Below are 18419 nucleotides of genomic sequence, written 5' to 3'. Positions count from 1 at the left end.
AGTTTTTGTTGCAGTGTTGTTACTATGGTCATTGTGAGAATAAGCATCCCTTTACATGGTTATATTTTAGGGCACCATGAACTACCTTCATGCATACTTGCTTTCTCAAACAGATGACATAATCTGAATATCCCTCCTGATAAAATCATCAGGGAATACTTTTAGCTAAATGGTTCTTTAATTCTTCTTAACAGGCAAAATTACAGAGATGCTCTCTCCAGATTCAGTTGATTCATTGACTAAGCTGATTCTCGTGAATGCCATCTACTTCAAAGGAAACTGGGAAAGTCAGTTTGTGAAAGAGATGACCAGGGAAATGCCTTTTAAAATTAGCAAGGTGAATATTTTTCAATTTCAGTGGTGATTCTTGGGAACAGTCTCCGTCTTCACGTTGGCTTTAAAACTTGACTCTTGGTAGCTTTGACATGACCCTTTGGTAGTCCAGCAGCAGGACTCCCCTCCAAACCCAGGGGCCTTTCTCCTACCCTTCATCTCCTTTTTGCGTCTCATCAACAGTGGCTACATACTCCCAGCCTTCTGGTCCAGCTCCCTATCTCATCTGTATTCACATCTATACCACAAATCTGAGTCTATAGCCCTTGGCTTCCCAAAACTTGTGAGATAAAGTTCAAAGAGTGGTATGATGTGTGAGGCTCTTGGATCTCGCATATTTCTGTATCTTGATTTCTCAACAGTACCTATATGCGCCTTTCTTTCTTTCATTGTTCCTTCTGGAAAGCCTCTCTGACAGTGCACCTTCCTGAGCTGTCTCTTCCTCCAAGCCGTCACAGCAATCCCTCCCGCTCCATGGTGGCATTGCAGTGGTTGAATCCGGTGTCCCTTTTCCCACTTTGTTTGTTGCCATTTGAGTGCAGAGACTGCTACCTTACCAGTACCTTGTGCTCAACAAGTACTGAACCAATGAATTACGTTCAGTCTTCTGTTGATAATAAAGATGAATAAGCACAAATTTTAACCTAAAAACTAGGTGAGCAAAAACACTTACACAGGACAGACATAGAGTTTAGCTACCTCCAACTTGGAATACATGATTTGCAAAAGGCCCTTTATCTTTCTCTAAATCTGGTTTATTCTTTCTTTTGTTTAACTCTAGAGATTTCAGGATATTTTCAAAAGTAGACAGAATAGATTAAGTTAATTATTAATCACTAGGTAAATCTTCTGTGCCCACCTGAGCCTGATTGAGTCTTTGGTTTCTCAAGGAATGTATGTTCTTTCTGGCTTTGTTTTAAAATGAACTGTTCCATTTTCCCCTGGAAAACTATTTCTGTCCTTAAATTTTTTTTTTTTTTTTTTTTTTTTTTTTTTTTTTTTTTGAGATGGAGTCTCACTCTGTGGCCCAGGCTGGAGTGCAATGGTGTGAACTCGGCTACTGCAAGCTCTGCCTCTGGGTTCATGCCATTCTCCTGCCTCAGCCTCCCAAGTAGCTGGGACTACAGGCGCCCGCCACCACGCCCAGCTAATTTTTTTTTTGTATCTTTTAGTAGATACGGGGTTTCACCATGTTAGCCAGGATGGTCTCGATCTCCTGACCTCAAGATCTGCCTGCCTCGGCCTCCCAAAGTGCTGGGATTACAGGCGTGAGCCACCACGCCTGGCCTCTGTCCTTGAATTTTTTTAAACAAAATTTGTGTTAGGATTTCGTTAAACTGCAATTGACAGAAAACTCAACGCCAAGGTTTAAACTCTTGATATTCTTCCTCCACAATAGGAATTCTGGAGGTGGGCAGAGGCCAAGGCTGATGTGGGATGTAAGTGAAAGTTTCAGGGAATCACTCTCTCTTCTGCTCTGCCTTCATTACTTCCATGACTTACTTCCTCATGGTCACAAGCTGGTTCAGACATTAGATACACGATCCAGGCAAGAGAAAGCAGCAAGAACAGAGGAAGAAGAGTAAATCTTGTCTTTCTAAGGTTCTGCCATTTTTCTCATGAAGGAAAACTTTTTTTCTTTATCTCACAGGCCAGAATTATTTTATGCTATAAGGAGATGAAGAATTCTGTTTTGCTTTCTAGTCTTCACACACACACACACACACACACACACACACGCAAAAAAAAAAAAAAACAAGTTGCAATTAATGTTAAGTGTACCAACCTATGTACTTTCTCAAAGGGTGAAGATTTTGAGATGATATACATTTTCATTTTAATTCTTTAATTACAAAATAAAATAAAACTTACCTATACAATTGCAAATTTAGTGAATCATTGAGTTACCACAAATGACCAAGATTGGATCCTTTCATATCACAAGACTAGAGGTATTGAGATCTGAAAGTGGGGAGAGGAATTTTCCTAGACCAGTGGTTGGCAAACTATGCCCAATGGCCAGGTCTAGTCCATCACTTATTTTTATAAATAAAGTTTTATTGAAATACAGCTTTGTTCATATGCTAAAATACTGTCTATAGGTGCTTTCATTTGACAACAGCAGAGTTAAGTACCATTGAGTGTCCCTAACTTGAAAATCCAAAATCTGAAATGCTCCAAACATCTGAAACTTTTTGACCACCAACATGATGCTCAAAGAAAGTGGCCACTGAAGCATTGTGGATTATAGATTTTTTTTTTATATATACTTTAAGTTCTAGGGTATATGTGCACAACATGCAGGTTTGTTACATATGTATACATGTGTCATGTTGGTGTGCTGCACCCTTTAACTCATCATTTACATTAGGTATATCTCCTAATGCTCTCCCTCCTAATGCTATCCCTCCCCTCTGATTTTAAGACTAAAGATGCTCGGGACAGTCTCAGTGGTTCACACCTGTAATTCCAGCACTTTGGGAGGCAGAGGCAGGTGGATCACGAAGTCAGGAGATCGACACCATCCTGGCTAACATGGTGAAACCCCATCTCTACTAAAAATACAAAAAATTAGCTGGGCATGGTGGGGCACACCTGTAGTCCCAGCTACTTGGGAGGCTGAGGCAGGGGAATCGCTTGGACCTGGGAGGTGGAGGTTGCAGTGAACCGAGATTGCACCACTGCACTCCAGCCTGGGTGACAGAGCGAGACTCTGTCACACACACACAAAAAAAAGATTAAGGATGCCCAACCAGTAGGTATAATACAAATATTTCAAAATCTGAAAAAAATCCAAAATCTGAAACGCTTCTGGCCCCATACATTTCAGATAAGGGATACTCACTCAGCAATTGAGCAGAATTATTGTGTAGAATATAATCATGGTCCTCGAATCATTCTTACTGTGTGAGGATGCATTAGCAACAGATGTGGTGTTCTTCTAGTAAGTTGTGTTAATTTTTCTTTTTTTTTTCAGTATTTTTGTTGTTAAGTTTGTTTCTTCATTTATTTAACGAACAGTGATTGAGTGCTCACTATATGTCATGTATTGTGCTAGGTACTATTCCAGCCATGTTCAAAATCTGCAAAGTGTCCCTCTCCTCATGAAGCTTACATGTTCGTCGGGGAGAAAGACAGTAAACATATATTAAAAAGCAGTGCTATGGAGACAGGTACAAAGAAAAGGTGATAGAAAGTTGAGGTGGGGCAACACAACTTCCGGTAGGGGTCTTAAGGAATCCCTCACTGAAGGAGGTGGTATTTGAGACAAGGACAGAAGGAGGTGAGGCCATATGTGTTACAGGTTCTGGGGGAATGAGTTCAGTGGGCAGAGTTAAGATAGTTTGTCCATGGATCCGTGAAGCAACCACTCTGAGTGTAGCAGACAAGCAAAGGGAGTGCAGTAAGAGGTGAGATCAGAGAGGCAGTGGAGGACAAGCTCCTGACATGATTTGCCAGTTTTTTCAAAGACTTCAGCTTTCACTCTGAGTCAGGAGGGTTTTCAGTTGAGAAGTGATGTGACTTTTGTCTTAACAGGGTCTCTCGGCCTCCTGTGTTGAGAATAATCACAGGGAGGATAAGGGCAGAAATAAGGCAATCACTTACGAGTTTATTGCACCATCCAGGACTAGGATGATAGCAGCGGAGGTAGGATGCACAGGTTAGATTTTGGTTACGTTGTAAAAATGGAGCTGATATAATTTGCCAAGGGTCAGATATGTGTTGTGAGAGAAAGATGGGAGTCAACATTCATTCCAGGGTATCCGACAACTGGAAAGATGGTGTCCCCCTCAACTGAGATGGGACAGAAAACAGATGGAGCAGATTGGGAAGGGGTTGTGAGGAGCCCAGTGTTACAAGTTAGACTGGAGGTTGGTTTTATATGTTCAGATGCTGATGTTGAGTAGGGCAGTGAAATTTATGAATTTGGACTACTGAGGTGAGCTCCAGGCCAGAGGTGCAGATTTGGGTTTTATATTTAAATTCATAAGACTAAATGAAATGATAGGGGTGAAAAGAAATCGTTTTCCTCTATATTCGCAAGTTCTTTGGCTGGGACCTTATAGAGTGACAAAAGAGAATTAACAAGAGAAAAACGAACAGAAATTTATTAACTTGTGCATCACACACATACATGGGAAAACTCAGTGATAAGTAATTTGAAGAAGTCATTAGAATTTGTGGTGTTTTTACCCAACTTAGTAGGAGAAAGGGAGGGGAACAAAGGGCACTTGGGAAAAACAAATCCCTTTTGTGGAAAGATAAATGGATCCTTTTGGAGCAGAATCGATGGCAGAGGTAATAGGCTTGTGACAATGTCTGGCTGGGTGTGTGCAGACTTTTCATCTCTAAGAAAATTAGAATTGTTACCAAGGAAGAGAATAATGAAAATTGAGTTTTTTCGGGGACATTCTGCTTTTAGGCAGATAGGCTATTTCAGGAACTCTAATGTCTTCAGTTCAAAATATTCTTAAACCAAGGTGGTATATTTCAGAGTGGCATATCCTAATCTGCTTCAAGATCACCAACAGAAAGCAAGGTAAGGATTGAGGCCTGGGTAGCCCAGTGTTTGGAGACTGAGGTAATGACCATGAACCAGTAAAGGAAGGGTCTAATACGGGTTTCTAGAGACCAAAGAAAGAAAGCATTTGTAGGGGCAGAAAGTGACCAGCTCTGTTGATTATGCTCAATATTCAACTCTTGTGCTTCAACTTAATGTGTATCTGTTTCCTTTCTAGAACAAAGAAAAACCTGTGCAAATGATGTTTAAGGAATCCATCTTTAAAATGACCTATGTAAGGAAAATATCCAGCCAAATTCTAGTGCTTCCCTATGTTGGAAAGGAACTGAATATGATCATTTTGCTTCCCAATGAAAACACTGATTTGAAAATGGTAATGAGTGTTCAAAGTATGCATTTTATCATAGTAAAGGCTCTCACAAGTCTTTTAGGAAAAAAACTTTGAAAATTTGCTTTTACCAGTGTTTCCCTGACATATTTGGCCACATGCCCTTTTCTGTTTTCATGATTACATCCAGTGGGGTGATGTTCTAAGTGTTGAACACAATTTAGAAAATACTCTTATCCTAGAATGGGCTCAGGTTGGGGGTCAACTCTGAACTCTGAACCAGGTCAGAGTTCAATGTCCTTCTTTACAATTTAGAAATCTGTACTCTTTCAGGCTGTTTATTCCTATGGAAAATGGTGGCAGTACCTCCCTATGAGGGATGTCATAGGATGGAAGACATAGTATATATAATGCATTTGTTTCGATGCACAGAGTATGCCATTGACTAATATTAGTAGTCTTCTCCACAACCTTGCCCCATAGTTGTAAGTTTGCTCTTTAGAAAGCAGTCATGTGGGGGAACAGCTGCTGTGACTCCGTGCATCATTTGAGGATCTTGTTAGAAAGAAGATTCTGATTTAGTAAGACTGGAATGGAGGAGCCTGAGAATCTGCATTTCCACCAAGCTCCTCGGCGATGCTGAGGCTGCTAGCCCATGGACCACACTGAACAGCAAGGTTGTAGAGAGTCAATGAAAAATTTAGCTGGAGAGTAATTTGAGTTTCCAGAAAGCTAATCCTTTTGCCTGCAATGGATGAGTTGGAAGTATCGATAATAGAGATAGGTCAGAAGGGATGTTGCTATGCCTTTCAAGCAAGACATGACAAAGGCCTGAATGAAGGCAGTGGCAGCAGAAATGAAGTAAGGGCCAGATGAGAGAGAGATTTGGAAATTTAAATTAACAGAAAATGATGATGGATTCATTGGAAGAAAGTTTAGATGGAAGAAAAGGCAAGTCTGAGATATCCTACCTCAACATGCTGCTGTTAAGCTACAACACCAAACTTTGTAAGAACAGCTGTTCTTATACGAATGCAGCCAAACTGTAAGATTCTGCCTCAGGGAAATGGTTTGACTAAGTTTCTGGAAATGAAGAGTCAAAGCACAGAAATATAAAATCAATTCATATTTGAATGGTTTAGCATTACTGTGCTGTCATCCAGATGTGTGCAGTCCAATATGGTAGCCACTAGCCACCTGTAACTATTTACATTTTCATTAGTTAAAATTAAATAACATTTTAAAAATCAAGGCTTCCTTTATACTACACACACTTCTAGTGCTCCATAGCCATATTTGGCTCATGGCTATCACATTTGGTAGCATGGCCATACATCGTTAACATCATAGCAGAAAACTGTATTGGGTAATACTGATCTAGACCCTAAAACATCCAACACTCTTCTTCTAGGTGGAGAAAAAACTTTCTTATGAGAGATTCATAGAATGGACAAACCCAGACAACATGCATGAACGAGAGATGGAAGTTTTCCTTCCTAGATTTAAACTAGAGGAAACTTACAACATGGAGGACGTCCTTCGCAGTATGGGCATGGTCGATGCCTTTGAACAGGACAGGGCAGACTTCTCAGGAATGTCATCTAAGAAGGATCTGTACTTGTCCAAAGTCATGCACAAGTCCTTTGTGGAGGTCAATGAGGAAGGTACAGAAGCAGCAGCAGCTACCACCGAAGAAATAGTTTTATGTTGTGCCAGTTACTCCCTCAGGTTCTGTGCAGACCATCCCTTCCTTTTCTTCATCCAGCACAGCAAAACCAATGGTATTCTCTTCTGTGGCCGGTTTTCGTCTCCATAAGGACATAGGTAGTCATTGGATATAGTCCTTCTCTTTTCTCTTAGTGACCTACATTTCCTCCACTCTTTATAGTGTGCCTGTGACCCAAAGTGACTTTATAATTGCAGCAGTCAAAAATGAGATGTTAGGAATCTAATTTTGAAATTTCTTGTTGAGAACCCTTATGTGTGTGTTTGCATGTTAAATGTTTTCTAGGGTCTGAACTTGTCTCCAAGGATTTTGTGGTCACTTTGCAGGTGGTATCAATGACCACTTAGTCAAACCCCTCTGCTTGAAATGAGGTGTAACCCTCTCCCCACTGCCCACATCAACATATTCCAACTGTCAGAGTTATCTGCTATCTCTTCACTTTGTATATGGTGCCACCCTCACAGAATGCTATCCTTCTGTTTTCCCAAAGATATCTTCCACAAGAAGATACATGATATTTTCTGTCTTCTCTGTTCAATAGTATTGACAAATGTGGGCCCATTTTTAATGGAACAATAGAAAGTGAAATGGAGACTGGGGAGGAAGTATGGTGAGCAGGACTCAGCAATTCTCCGAAGTGGCCCAGCAGGGTGGCTCACACCTGTAACCAGCACTTTGGGAGGCCAAGATGGGTGGATCATTTGAGGCCAGGAGTTTGAGACCAGCCCGGCCAACATGGTGAAACCCGGTCTCTACTAAAAATACAAAAATTAGCTGGGCATGGTGGTGCACGCCTATAGTCCCAGCTACTTGGGAGGCTAAGGCAGGAGAATCACTTGAACCTGGCAGGTGGAGGTTGCAGTGAGCTGAGATAGTGCCACTGCGCTACCTGGGCGAGATAGCGAGACTCTGTCAAAAAAAAAAAAAAAGGAAGGAAGGAAGGAAGGGAGGGAGGGAGGGAGGGAGGGAGGGAGGGAGGCAGGGAGGGAAAGAAATTTTCAGAAGCGACTTCTATTCCAGCTCTTCAGAAGCTGGCACAGAGGGTGAGAGAGCAGTTAACTGAGACCAGTGAGAATTCAGTCCAATTTCCCGGGTGTTTCTGTTTTAATCATAGTTTGCATTCACAGGGATCAGTGGGTCACAAGCCTATTCAAATGTACAACTATCCACTTTCTCTGAAAATTTACACTTGCTATCAGGAGGCAGAGATGATTATATATGTTCTGTTCACAGTAATGTAGTCTGAGACAGCTTCACGGGTAAACATCACATGTCGTTCTATATTTGAAATATTTTTTGAAAAGGACGTTAAGCTTTCTGTGGCCATTTGTGTTACAGGCTTGAAATGCAACTGCTGTGATCAGTGATAAGGGAACACACTGATGATTTAGATTGAATAGGGAGGGTCATATTGTTTTCTAGGGCACAGCTAAAAAGACTTATTCCATCAACCCCCTTGCAGCCAGAAAGACCCTGAGCCCTCAGAACTTCACTGACACAACCCATATTTTCTTTCCATAACTGGCCCACTTTTCCCTTTGCACCAAAGCCAGCTAGCTAGCTTCAGGGAGAGAATTGGACTGAGGATTATAAGGAAACATCCACGTTGTATGTGGGCTGAGAGAGGAAAGCGGGAGTATCGGAGGTTGCCGGGTTTGCTACTCTCATTCCTCTTCCTCCTCTGCCCAACACTTGGACTTGGAAAGAACTCTGAAAGGTGGGGAATAATCAGCTCATGTGATTCTCCCACTGCAGAGAGACTCTGAGTGTTACAGCCAGGGGCCACAGGGTGGCGCCCTGTTCCTCAGGGAAGCACATGCCTCTTTGCACTGCCTTGCGGATAGTCCAGTCAAGTGCAGTAAGAGGTGGGAGTGGGGAGTGTAAATGGAGTAGTCTCTAACTATCCAAATAGGAAGGTGGTTTTTTTTTTTTTTTCTCTTTCCTGGCATGAAGATAATCAAATCATTTCAATAGTGAATTATGAAAATGAATGATAATGGTTTTATCTGTTATAGAAATATAACATAATCAGACTTTAGCCATGTAAATCATAAAACATAGAGATAACAATATGCATATTGTTCCTAGAGCATTTTGTAAAATTATGTTTGTCATATTCTCTTTGAAGAGTTATCACTCAATATTTTATTTCTGTCTTGTAAGACCTGACTGCCTTGACATCTATGGGCTTCTCAGGGCCTCAGAGGCCTGGCCACGCAGTCCCCTGCTCTTGTCAGATATGTGCACCCTGTTCACCCACTAAGCAGGAAGCCTCCTTCCCCTTCTGAGTTCCCCTATCGGCCAGTCAGTGCTACCCCACCTGGGTCCCAACCTGGCTCACTGCCCTCCAGCCTGGAAAATTATTCAAACAGGCCTGTCACATCTGGAGGAACCAGGAATCGCCTCTTCCTCTTGTTATTGCAAAGCCTGCCTTCCACAGCCCCTGCTGGTTCACTCTTTTCCCAAATGCAACTCTCCTGTGACCCTGCATGGCATACAGTGACCTCCCTCCTTGGGCTCTTAGCAGATGTGACTAATAAACTGCTGCCAGTTTCATCTGTCCAGTGTCTCATGCTGTGTGTCTGGTTGTCTCCTACTATTTAGTGGGGGAGGTCCCTCCTTCACCAACAAGGTGAATATGAGATGATCAAAACAACTACAGCGAAAGGTCCAGCCTCCCAAATAATAACTCCATGTCTTTTGTGAACTTGCACTAAGACATTTCCTTTACACTATGTAGTGTTTCTTGTAAGGATCCACAAAGTGAGTTCCATTTAGAATTGAATTCTAGGGGAAAAAGTTGATCTCACCTCTTCAGAGATGTTTACTGAATACCTTCTTTGCATTGGACATTTTACATCGATTATTTAATCCTCGGGGATAATAAACCCATGAGGAATCTGAGACTCAGAAGTAACTTGAACAAGTTCTTGTAGCTGGCAATGAGGTAGAATGTGGATCCAATGTCTGGTAATGCCAAAAACCGGAAAATTACTCAAACAAGCCTGGTACCTCCAGAAAAGCCATGGGTAATCTCTTCCTCTTGTTATCATGAAACGTGCCTATATCAGCTCCTACCAGAAGGTCAGCTGTCAGCATAGTGCAGGAAGAGTAGGGACCAGAAACCTGTCTCCCTTTAACATGAAGTCTGATTTCTTTGGCTGTGTTATCCATCTGAAAAGTGGGACTCGGAAACTTCCGGCACCAAAAGCACATCATCCTGGATCCAGGGATGAGCATCCTGGGATACAGACCTAAGGTCAGGTGCATCTGGGTGCTATGAACTCTGGAAGCATTGCTGCCCCCTCCGGGAATCCTGAATGGAGGCCCTGAGAGCCTTCACTCCTCCTATGCATCAATAAATGGGAACTCTAAGGCTCTTGCATCCCTCTTCTCAAAGAGGGCTGCAGGGCCACAACTGCAAAAGAGAGGTCCAAAGCAGGGGATGGTTTAGAGACTGAGAAGATGCAGGCTCTACCCGCATGAGGCACCCCTCAAGAAGCTGATGCACTTCGGCATGTGAAAGATGGCCTTTCCTTTCCTGACCTGAAGCTTCTGTGTTGAAGGAGATGGAGGGGGCAGAGGACTGGAGGGAGGTTTCCAGTCCTGTGGGCTTGCTGCACAAGCTGACGTTAATCTGATACTCACAGGTCATAGCATGGACCATGCACACCTGATTGGCATATCTAGTGGCTGTTGGGGAGTGCAGCATAAAATTCTTCTCCCACCTATACTAGTCTTGAACTCCTGTCCTCGTGATCCACCCGCCTTGGCCTCCCAAAGTGCTGGGATTACAGGCGTGAGCCACCGCGCCAGGCCGGAAGTAGTTTGCTTTCTCTAGCTACTTGTGACCAAGCATACAATGTTTTATCAGTGAATTCCTTACATATTGTCCTTGAAGGATTCTGGAGAGGATCCGGAACAGAGACAGATTCACTAGTTTAATCATCCCAAATTTAATGACAGGTTTGCCTGATCACTCCATTCATTGCTGTGCCAGGTATCAATTTATTGTTTATCAGCTCTAAATCTACCTTTGCGGACTTTATGGTAGTAAACCTGGATCCTATAACATGAACTTGACTGACTGGCCCAGTGTTTGGCTTTGCCAGTAGAGGGAGCTGGAGAGACACTGTAAGAAGATAGCAGTAGAAACGCACTTTCTGGATTCTGATTTTAGGATTATTCAGTGTAGGCACCCAGCAGCCCACTTGGTCATCTGTAGCCACATTCTCAGGGCATGCTTTCTCCACACAGTGGTCATTTCTGCCTTTGGCCAAGATGCAACTTCTGGCAATTATTTTCTTATGAGGCATTTGCTTCTACGGACCAGCCACAGCCTGCCCACACCCTCCAGCAAGGGCATATGGCTTCTTATAAGCCACCTTTGGCCATCTGGCAAGTTTCATAGCCACTGCAGACTGCATGTTCCTGTGGCAACCACACCTTCAAAGAACTCTGAATATCAGCCTTGGGACATTTAGTCACGTTAGTTTGCTCAGGTGGGTATAATAAAATACCATAGTCTGGGTGTGGTGGCTCATGCCTGTAATCCCAGCACTTTGGAAGGCCAAGGTGGGCAGATCACCTGAGGTCAGGAGTTAAGAGACCATCCTGGCCAACATGGTGAAACCCCGTCTCTACTAAAAATACAAAAACGAAAACAAAAACAAAAAAATTAACTGGGCGTGGTGGCACCTGCCTATAGTCCCAGCTACTCAGGAGGCTGAGCCAGGAGAATCGCTTGAACCCAGGAGACAGAGGTTGCAGTGAACCAAGATCATGCCACTGCACTCCAGCTTGGGCAACAGAGTGAGACACTGTCTCAGAAAATAAAAATTAAAAATAAAAATAAAATACCATAGACTGGGCAGTTTACGCAACTGGCATTTCTCAGAGTTTTGGAGGCTGGGAAGTCCAAGATCAGGTGCTAGGAGATTTGGTTTCTGATGAGGGTTCTATTCCTGGCTTGCAGAAGGCCACCTTCTAGCTATGTTCACATGGCAGGGAGAGCAATTTCTCTCTTCTTCTTCTTTTAATGCCACCAATTCCTTCAAGAGGGCCCAACCCTCCTGACTTTATTTTACCCCAAGCAACTCCCAAAGGTCCTGTCTCCAGATACTATCATCTTAGGGGTTAGGGCTTTTACATAAAAATTTTATGAGGACATAATACAGTCCATAGCATATGTCTTTTCCTAAGTCTTTAGCTCTTTTTCTTTTTTCCACTTACCCCAAGACATGAAGTGACCATTTCTCTTTTGTACCTTCTAAATCTGCTCCCATTACAGTGTTTTTTAAAAAATCTATTACTTAATAATTCTTTATATTCTTTTCAAATCTGTGATGTAGTTTCTGTTTGCAGAGTGAACACTACCTAATATAACTGAATAAACAGCTTTCATACTATTATGAAAGAGTGTGGCAGAAGCTTGAAGTCCACAGTGTGGGTCTACCAAACACATTCTGGCTTGAGGGAATGCAGATATTAGAAAAACCACTCCACTGGCCAGGCCCGGTGGCTCACGCGTGTAATCCCAGCACTTTGGGAGGCCGAGACGGGCGGCTCACTGGGTCAGGAGATCGAAACCATCCTGGCTAACATGGTGAAACCCTGTCTCTACTAAAAAATACAAAAAACTAGCCAGGCGAGGTGGCGGGCGCCTATAGCCCCAGCTACTCGGGAGGCTGAGGCAGGAGAATGGCGTGAACCCGGGAGACGGAGCTTGCAGTGAGCTGAGATCTGGCCACTGCACTCCAGCCTGGGGGACAGAGCGAGACTGTGTCTCAAAAAAAAAAAAAAAAAAAGAAAGAAAAAAGAAAAAAAGAAAAACTACTCCACTAAAAACTGAAAATTCTGAGATTAATGCTGAACTAGACAGGACACTAGAACAAGTGGCATGAACTCACACTATTTCAACAATCAATGGTAACTATTGATAAGCTAAAATCTGAGAGGATATCAGGGTATCTCCCATTTAACTTTCCTATCTGCAACATATTCAATCAAAGCACAAAAAGATACATTTAGAAACCAAAGAGACCTTTCTAATTGCCTCCAAACTCTGTTACTTAATACTTCCCCTTAACCTCCTTCAAATTAATGGAGAGACTGACAATTCACTAATGAGGGACTAATGGCAGTTTCCAGGCAATGCCATATCAGGAGACGTTTTTCTTTTATAAGTTCCTTGAAATACAATAGCAGACATATTAATGTAATGCTTTTCACATTAAGGTCCACTGGGTTCTCCATACCCTTGGTCAGCAGATGCTCTACAACATGTATGTTTCATTGCTTACATTTGTCTTGGTAACAATCTAGACACTTTAATATAAGCATTGTCTTAGTCTGTTTTGCATTGCTATACAGGAATACCTGAGGCTGGGTAGTTTATAAAGAAAGGAGGCTTATTTGGCTCATGTTCTGCAGACTATACAAGAGGTACGGCACTGGCATCCCCAGGCTTCTGGAGAGGGCTTTTGTGCTATGTCAAAAGACATTGAACCTTGGGAGGCGGAAGTTGCAGTGAACCTGCAGGTTCAACAAGGAAGAGGTCAAAGGGGATGCAGGTACATGCGAAGAGGGACCAAACACGGGGAGAAAGCATACTTTATAACAACCCACTCTTGGAGGAACTAATTCATTCCATGAGAGCTAATTCTACCTCACTGACTACCAGGAGAACAGGACCAAGGCTTTCACAAGGAATCCACCTATATGACACAGACACCTCTCCCTAAGTAGAACACTGGCACACCAGGAACTAAATCGCAGTGTGGGTTTTGGTGGGGACAAAAATCCATACCCAAACCACAGCCAGTATATTTTGGATGATCTAGACATCCACTTGATAACTCAGTAGTCTTTTGAATTTAGGATTGTGCTGTTAGTAAGCAGTACTAATTTGTCTGAAGCAGATCCTATAAAATGATTCATTAACTCAAAGGACTAACCAAATAATATTCAAGAAGGTTTTAGTTGTTTGAATAGAGAGAAGTGGTGGGAGAACTGAAAAGAGAATGTACTTGTGTAAATTGAATGTACCCAATAGGATAGGTACACCGGTCTCAAAAAAATTGGCACTAATGCAGTCAGAGCACATTTGAAGTTAAAAATAGGAATTTACCTACAGCAAAATAGCACCACAGATCACATACAGGGACACTCCACTTCATCATTTAGCCCAACTTTCCCTAGAGAGTGAACACTCCATTCCTTAAGTGTTATCACAATCGAATTAATTTTTCCTAACATTTATTCGTTTCCATCGAACTCTTCTTCCATGACTGAATATATGAAACACTGTCCAATTGTCTTGTGACAATATTATTACTGCAGGGTGTGGCAGAAAAAGCAGTTCTCTGGGAATGTGGTCATACCGACTGTAGTCTCAATTCTTCCATGAATTCTTCATGGGACTCTGGGAAAATCACACAAACTACCTCTGTTTCACATCCTCCCCTGCAAAATATAAGGAACAGCGTCAACAATATGGTTCCTTCAAATGCTTACATTTTATGATGCTATCTTTGTTCCTTTAGCATTAATTAGCTGAAGCAAGTGTGCTTTGTTTTTGTTGCTGTTTTTTTTTACACTTTCTCAAAACCAGGGACGCTTGCTGGGAATCTCATGGAAGATTGAGAGGTGTGGCCGGCATATATGAAGTAACTAACTGTTGCTGGAGTATATGGTCAGTCACTGAAGGATATATTGGAATTCCGGTGAGACTCCTTTTTTTTTTTTTTTTTTTTTTTTTGAGACAGAGTCTCGTTCTGTTTCTCAGGCTGGAGTGAAGTGGCGCGATCTCAGCTTACTGCAACCTCCTGAGGTTCAAGCAGTTCTCCTTCTTCAGAGCCTCCTAGTAGCTGGGATCACAGACACCTGTCACCACACCTGGCTAGTTTTTGCATTTTTTAGTAGAAATGGGGCTTCACCATGTTGGCCAGGCTGGTCTGGAACTCCTGACGTCAGGTGATCCGCCTGCTTCAGCCTCCCAGAGTGCTGGGATTACAGGCATGAGCCACTGTGCCCCGCCCCGTGAGACTCTTCAAGGTGGAGTATTTGTTCATTTCATAACAAGGAGTACAGAGATCTCAAACCACTCTAGGAAGCTCCAGTTATGCCTGGACTCTGCTTTCCTCTTGACAAGTGGAAGTCTAATTTGGAGGCGCTGGTAGCTCGACCTGAGACTAGCCTGGGACTGTGCCCTTCCTGAGGTCCACAAAGTCAGGAGCCAAGGGAGTCAGACAAAACTAGGTCAAGGTTGAGTCAGGAGTTGAGAACCAGCAGATACTCCCCAGTACCAACTGAAGAGATGTGAAGTTAGGTATGAGGCAAGAAGACAGAAGATGAGGCTGAGGACAGTTTCTGAGGCACTGAATTATATACTCTGGAACATTATCAGTTACCTGTCGCCTCCCCAGTGGGCCGGGGGAAAGCTTCATGAGTGGGGAGCCTGTTCAGGCTCACTCTGAAATTGGGCTTCAGGTACTCTGAGAGAGAGGTTTCCCTTTAGGGACCAGCATTTAAATTGTCCATACTCAGAAAATAAATACAATTAATCTTCATGAATATAGACTTGCAGACAAATTCCTTAACTAGGAAAACAGACCAGTTCCACATTTCATTGCATTATTCCAAAAATTAGATTTGTTCATTCTTAGATTCATCTTTGATTCTTCCTGCTCCCTCTTCCTTTCATGGTCCAAGAAATGATGCCAAATTTATGTCCTGGAAATTCCTCAAGGCCATGTCCTCCTGTCCATTTCTCCTGCCTCTGCTTCATTTCAGCTTTCCTCAACTCTCACCCATGCTCTGTCCCTAACACATGGTTAGGGACACACTGCAGGCAATGGTACCCTTCTACAATATACTCCATGATGCAGCCCAAGGGACCTTTGTAAATACAAATATGACCATGTTTCTCCCCAGCTTAAAATCCTTTTGTGTTTTCCCATAGTCCACAAGGGAACGAAGAAACCCCAACAACAGAGTCCACATGGCCCTGTGGACACATCAGACGCTCTCTTGCAGTGCCTCATCCACACTATCTGAACCACTGCAGGCCTGGATACGTCATGGTTTTCATGGTGCTATCTTGTGCCTCTTTGCACCTGCATGCACTGTGTTTCCTACATGGGATATATCTGTGTTTACAACCAAACTTCCAGGGGCCAAATTATATCCTTTGTAAAGGACTTCAAACTACCAGACATTTGCTGGAAGTTTCACGGAGGAGACAAGCATTTTTCATCATTTAATTTGTTTTGCTGGTCAAAGAGGAAAAGGAGTGGATGGACCAAGTGGGGCCCAAAGTCTGGATCTAGTTCTGACCAGCAAGGAGACATTGATGCACAATGGGGAAGTGACCTTGGCATTTTCAACTGGCCGAGCAGGTAAGTTTGGGCACAGTTCAAATGTGAGTCTGTAGCCACTAGAGAGAGGGGTTTCAAAGTCATGGAGAAAAGATGGGGGTGAATCCTGCACCAAGACTTCTTGAGGAGAGTTCTTGGGAACAGTTACTTTTAGGATTCCACAGGGAAATCACTGAGCGAGTTTTACAAAATACTGTGGCCTGGTTCCCTCGCCCAGGAGATCTTGACTTAATTGGTTTGGGGTGCAGAGTAGGAATGTGGATCTTTAAAAGCAGAATTCCCAAACTGAAGAGCTCTGCGAAAGCTTCCTGCAGGAGACATTATTTGAACTGAATTTTGAAAGACAAGCTTGCATGCCAGGAACCCCATGTATATGAATAGAGGATATGAAGGAATGTAAATCATTTGCTATGGCTCTAAAGAAAAGAAGGGAGAAATCAAGACGTTAAGAGGCTTACACTCCTTGCTCAATAGTTTGTAATTTATCTTTTTGGATAAGAGGATGTTATAAAGGATTTTAAACTGAGGTATAAAATAATTAGAATTGGAATGTTTACCTGAACTTCAGCATAGGCAATAGGTTGGCATGGATCAGAACTGTAGGTAGGAAAATTAATTGTTTAGGAGAGACATGAGAGATGATGGAGGTAAGAGAGAGAGTATGGATGGGAGGAACACAAAAGTGATATAAATAACAGGACTTTTGATCATTTAGTTAAAAGAAGTGGGGAGGGAAACACCCAGGTTTCGGAGAGATGTCCAGTAGTACACAGGTAACATCTACGGCTCGAGACAGGTTAGAGATTTTGAATAAGTTAAAAGTTGAAACATGAACCTATGGATATAGTGGAGGTCATACAAGATCATATTATAGTGAAAAGAAGAGGGCTTAGAATGGCAGGAAAGGAATCAGGATACCAGGCAAAAGAGTCAGGAAAGAAGGGAAGGGTGCGCTGGACATCCTGGGAAGGTCAAAGAGGAAAGGACTAAATGTTGCCAACAAACAAAATCAAATAAGACCTGGGATGTATCTTTTGGCCAAGGCAATTAGAAGATGATTAGTATCCCTTTCAGGAGCAATTTCAGAGAATGTTTGGGTGGATGTCTAACTGCAGTGGAGTCAAAAGTCAATTAACGGTGAAAAAAGGACAACAGCCTATGGGTACACTTTTTATGAAGAAATTGACTGTGAATGGAAAAATGAAAAAGCCGGGTGGTAGCTACACGGTATAAAAGGTAAAGAAAGCACGTTTGTTTTTAGTATGTGAGATACTGAGCATATTTATGTGCTAAGACTTTGCAAAATAGTAGAGAGATTAAGGCTGTAGGAACGAAGGTTACTCATGCACTTATGTCCTGGGAAGAAGGAAGGAGGGGGTCTACTTCCTTCCTTAAAACAGAGGGTTAGGATAAGCTAAATCTAGTCAAGGGGACAGTTGGCCACTCCTCCATGGTGGGAGTAGAGTGGAAACCCTGGTGGTATGGATGTTTCAGATTAAGACCTTCCCTTCACCACCATTTGCCTTGAGACCCTGGGAAATAGTCCCTGTCTACTTTTTATCCCAATCATGTTCAGTCCAAGATGGGCTGAGATTTTTGAAAGATTTTACAGAGTAAGAACCCTCTGGAAAGTAGGGGTCTAATATAAACCTGAAGTGGCAAAGATTACTTTTCAACATTGTTCTGTAAGGCTCTCAACTTGAGTGTCCATGTCTATCTCTGATTCCTGTTTAGCCTGCCCAGTTCCTCTCTGGAAGCAGAACAGCACAGACTTTGGGATCTGGGATAACTGGGTTTGAACCAAAACTTGGCTCTTTGAACCTCTACATAGACACTGAGGAGCACTGTTTCGTCAAAAATAGGGTTGAGAGTAGCCTTCTTGTGCATTTGCTTTCAGCAAGATATTGCATGGAATGCTTGCCACCAGATGGTATCACTGCAGTTTTAAAAACCAAAAACCTAGGATGTTAAATAGCAGAACTTTTATAATACTTTGTAATAAGCAGGAAAGCAGCCATCAGTCTTTTGAAAAATGCTGACTTTCTTGTTATCTCATACAAGTGTACATTTATATATATATACACTTTAAGTTCTAGGGTACATGGGTACAGCGTGCAGTTTTGTTACATAGGT

At 42.5% G+C, this 18419-nt stretch overlaps 1 protein-coding gene across 7 annotated transcripts in view; it reads left to right on the top strand.

Annotated features, from left to right (window-relative positions):
- LOC105476986 (serpin B6-like) overlaps positions 1-7392 on the top strand; it is a 44175-nt gene extending 36783 nt beyond the window's left edge. For all 7 annotated transcript variants that reach the window (XM_011733284.3, XM_011733281.3, XM_011733285.3 and 4 more), the window contains 3 exons: positions 195-337; positions 5073-5228; positions 6595-7392. In XM_011733284.3, the coding sequence (XP_011731586.1) occupies positions 195-337; positions 5073-5228; positions 6595-6999 (704 nt within the window). In that variant the 3' untranslated portion in view covers positions 7000-7392. The remainder of the gene's footprint in view (positions 1-194; positions 338-5072; positions 5229-6594) is intronic.
- The last annotated feature ends 11027 nt before the right edge of the window (positions 7393-18419 follow it).

The sequence above is a fragment of the Macaca nemestrina genome, chromosome 19 (assembly GCF_043159975.1).
Source record: "Macaca nemestrina isolate mMacNem1 chromosome 19, mMacNem.hap1, whole genome shotgun sequence".
In the NCBI taxonomy this organism is placed as follows: Eukaryota; Metazoa; Chordata; class Mammalia; order Primates; family Cercopithecidae; genus Macaca; species Macaca nemestrina.
This window is presented reverse-complemented; position numbering and strand designations above follow the sequence as displayed.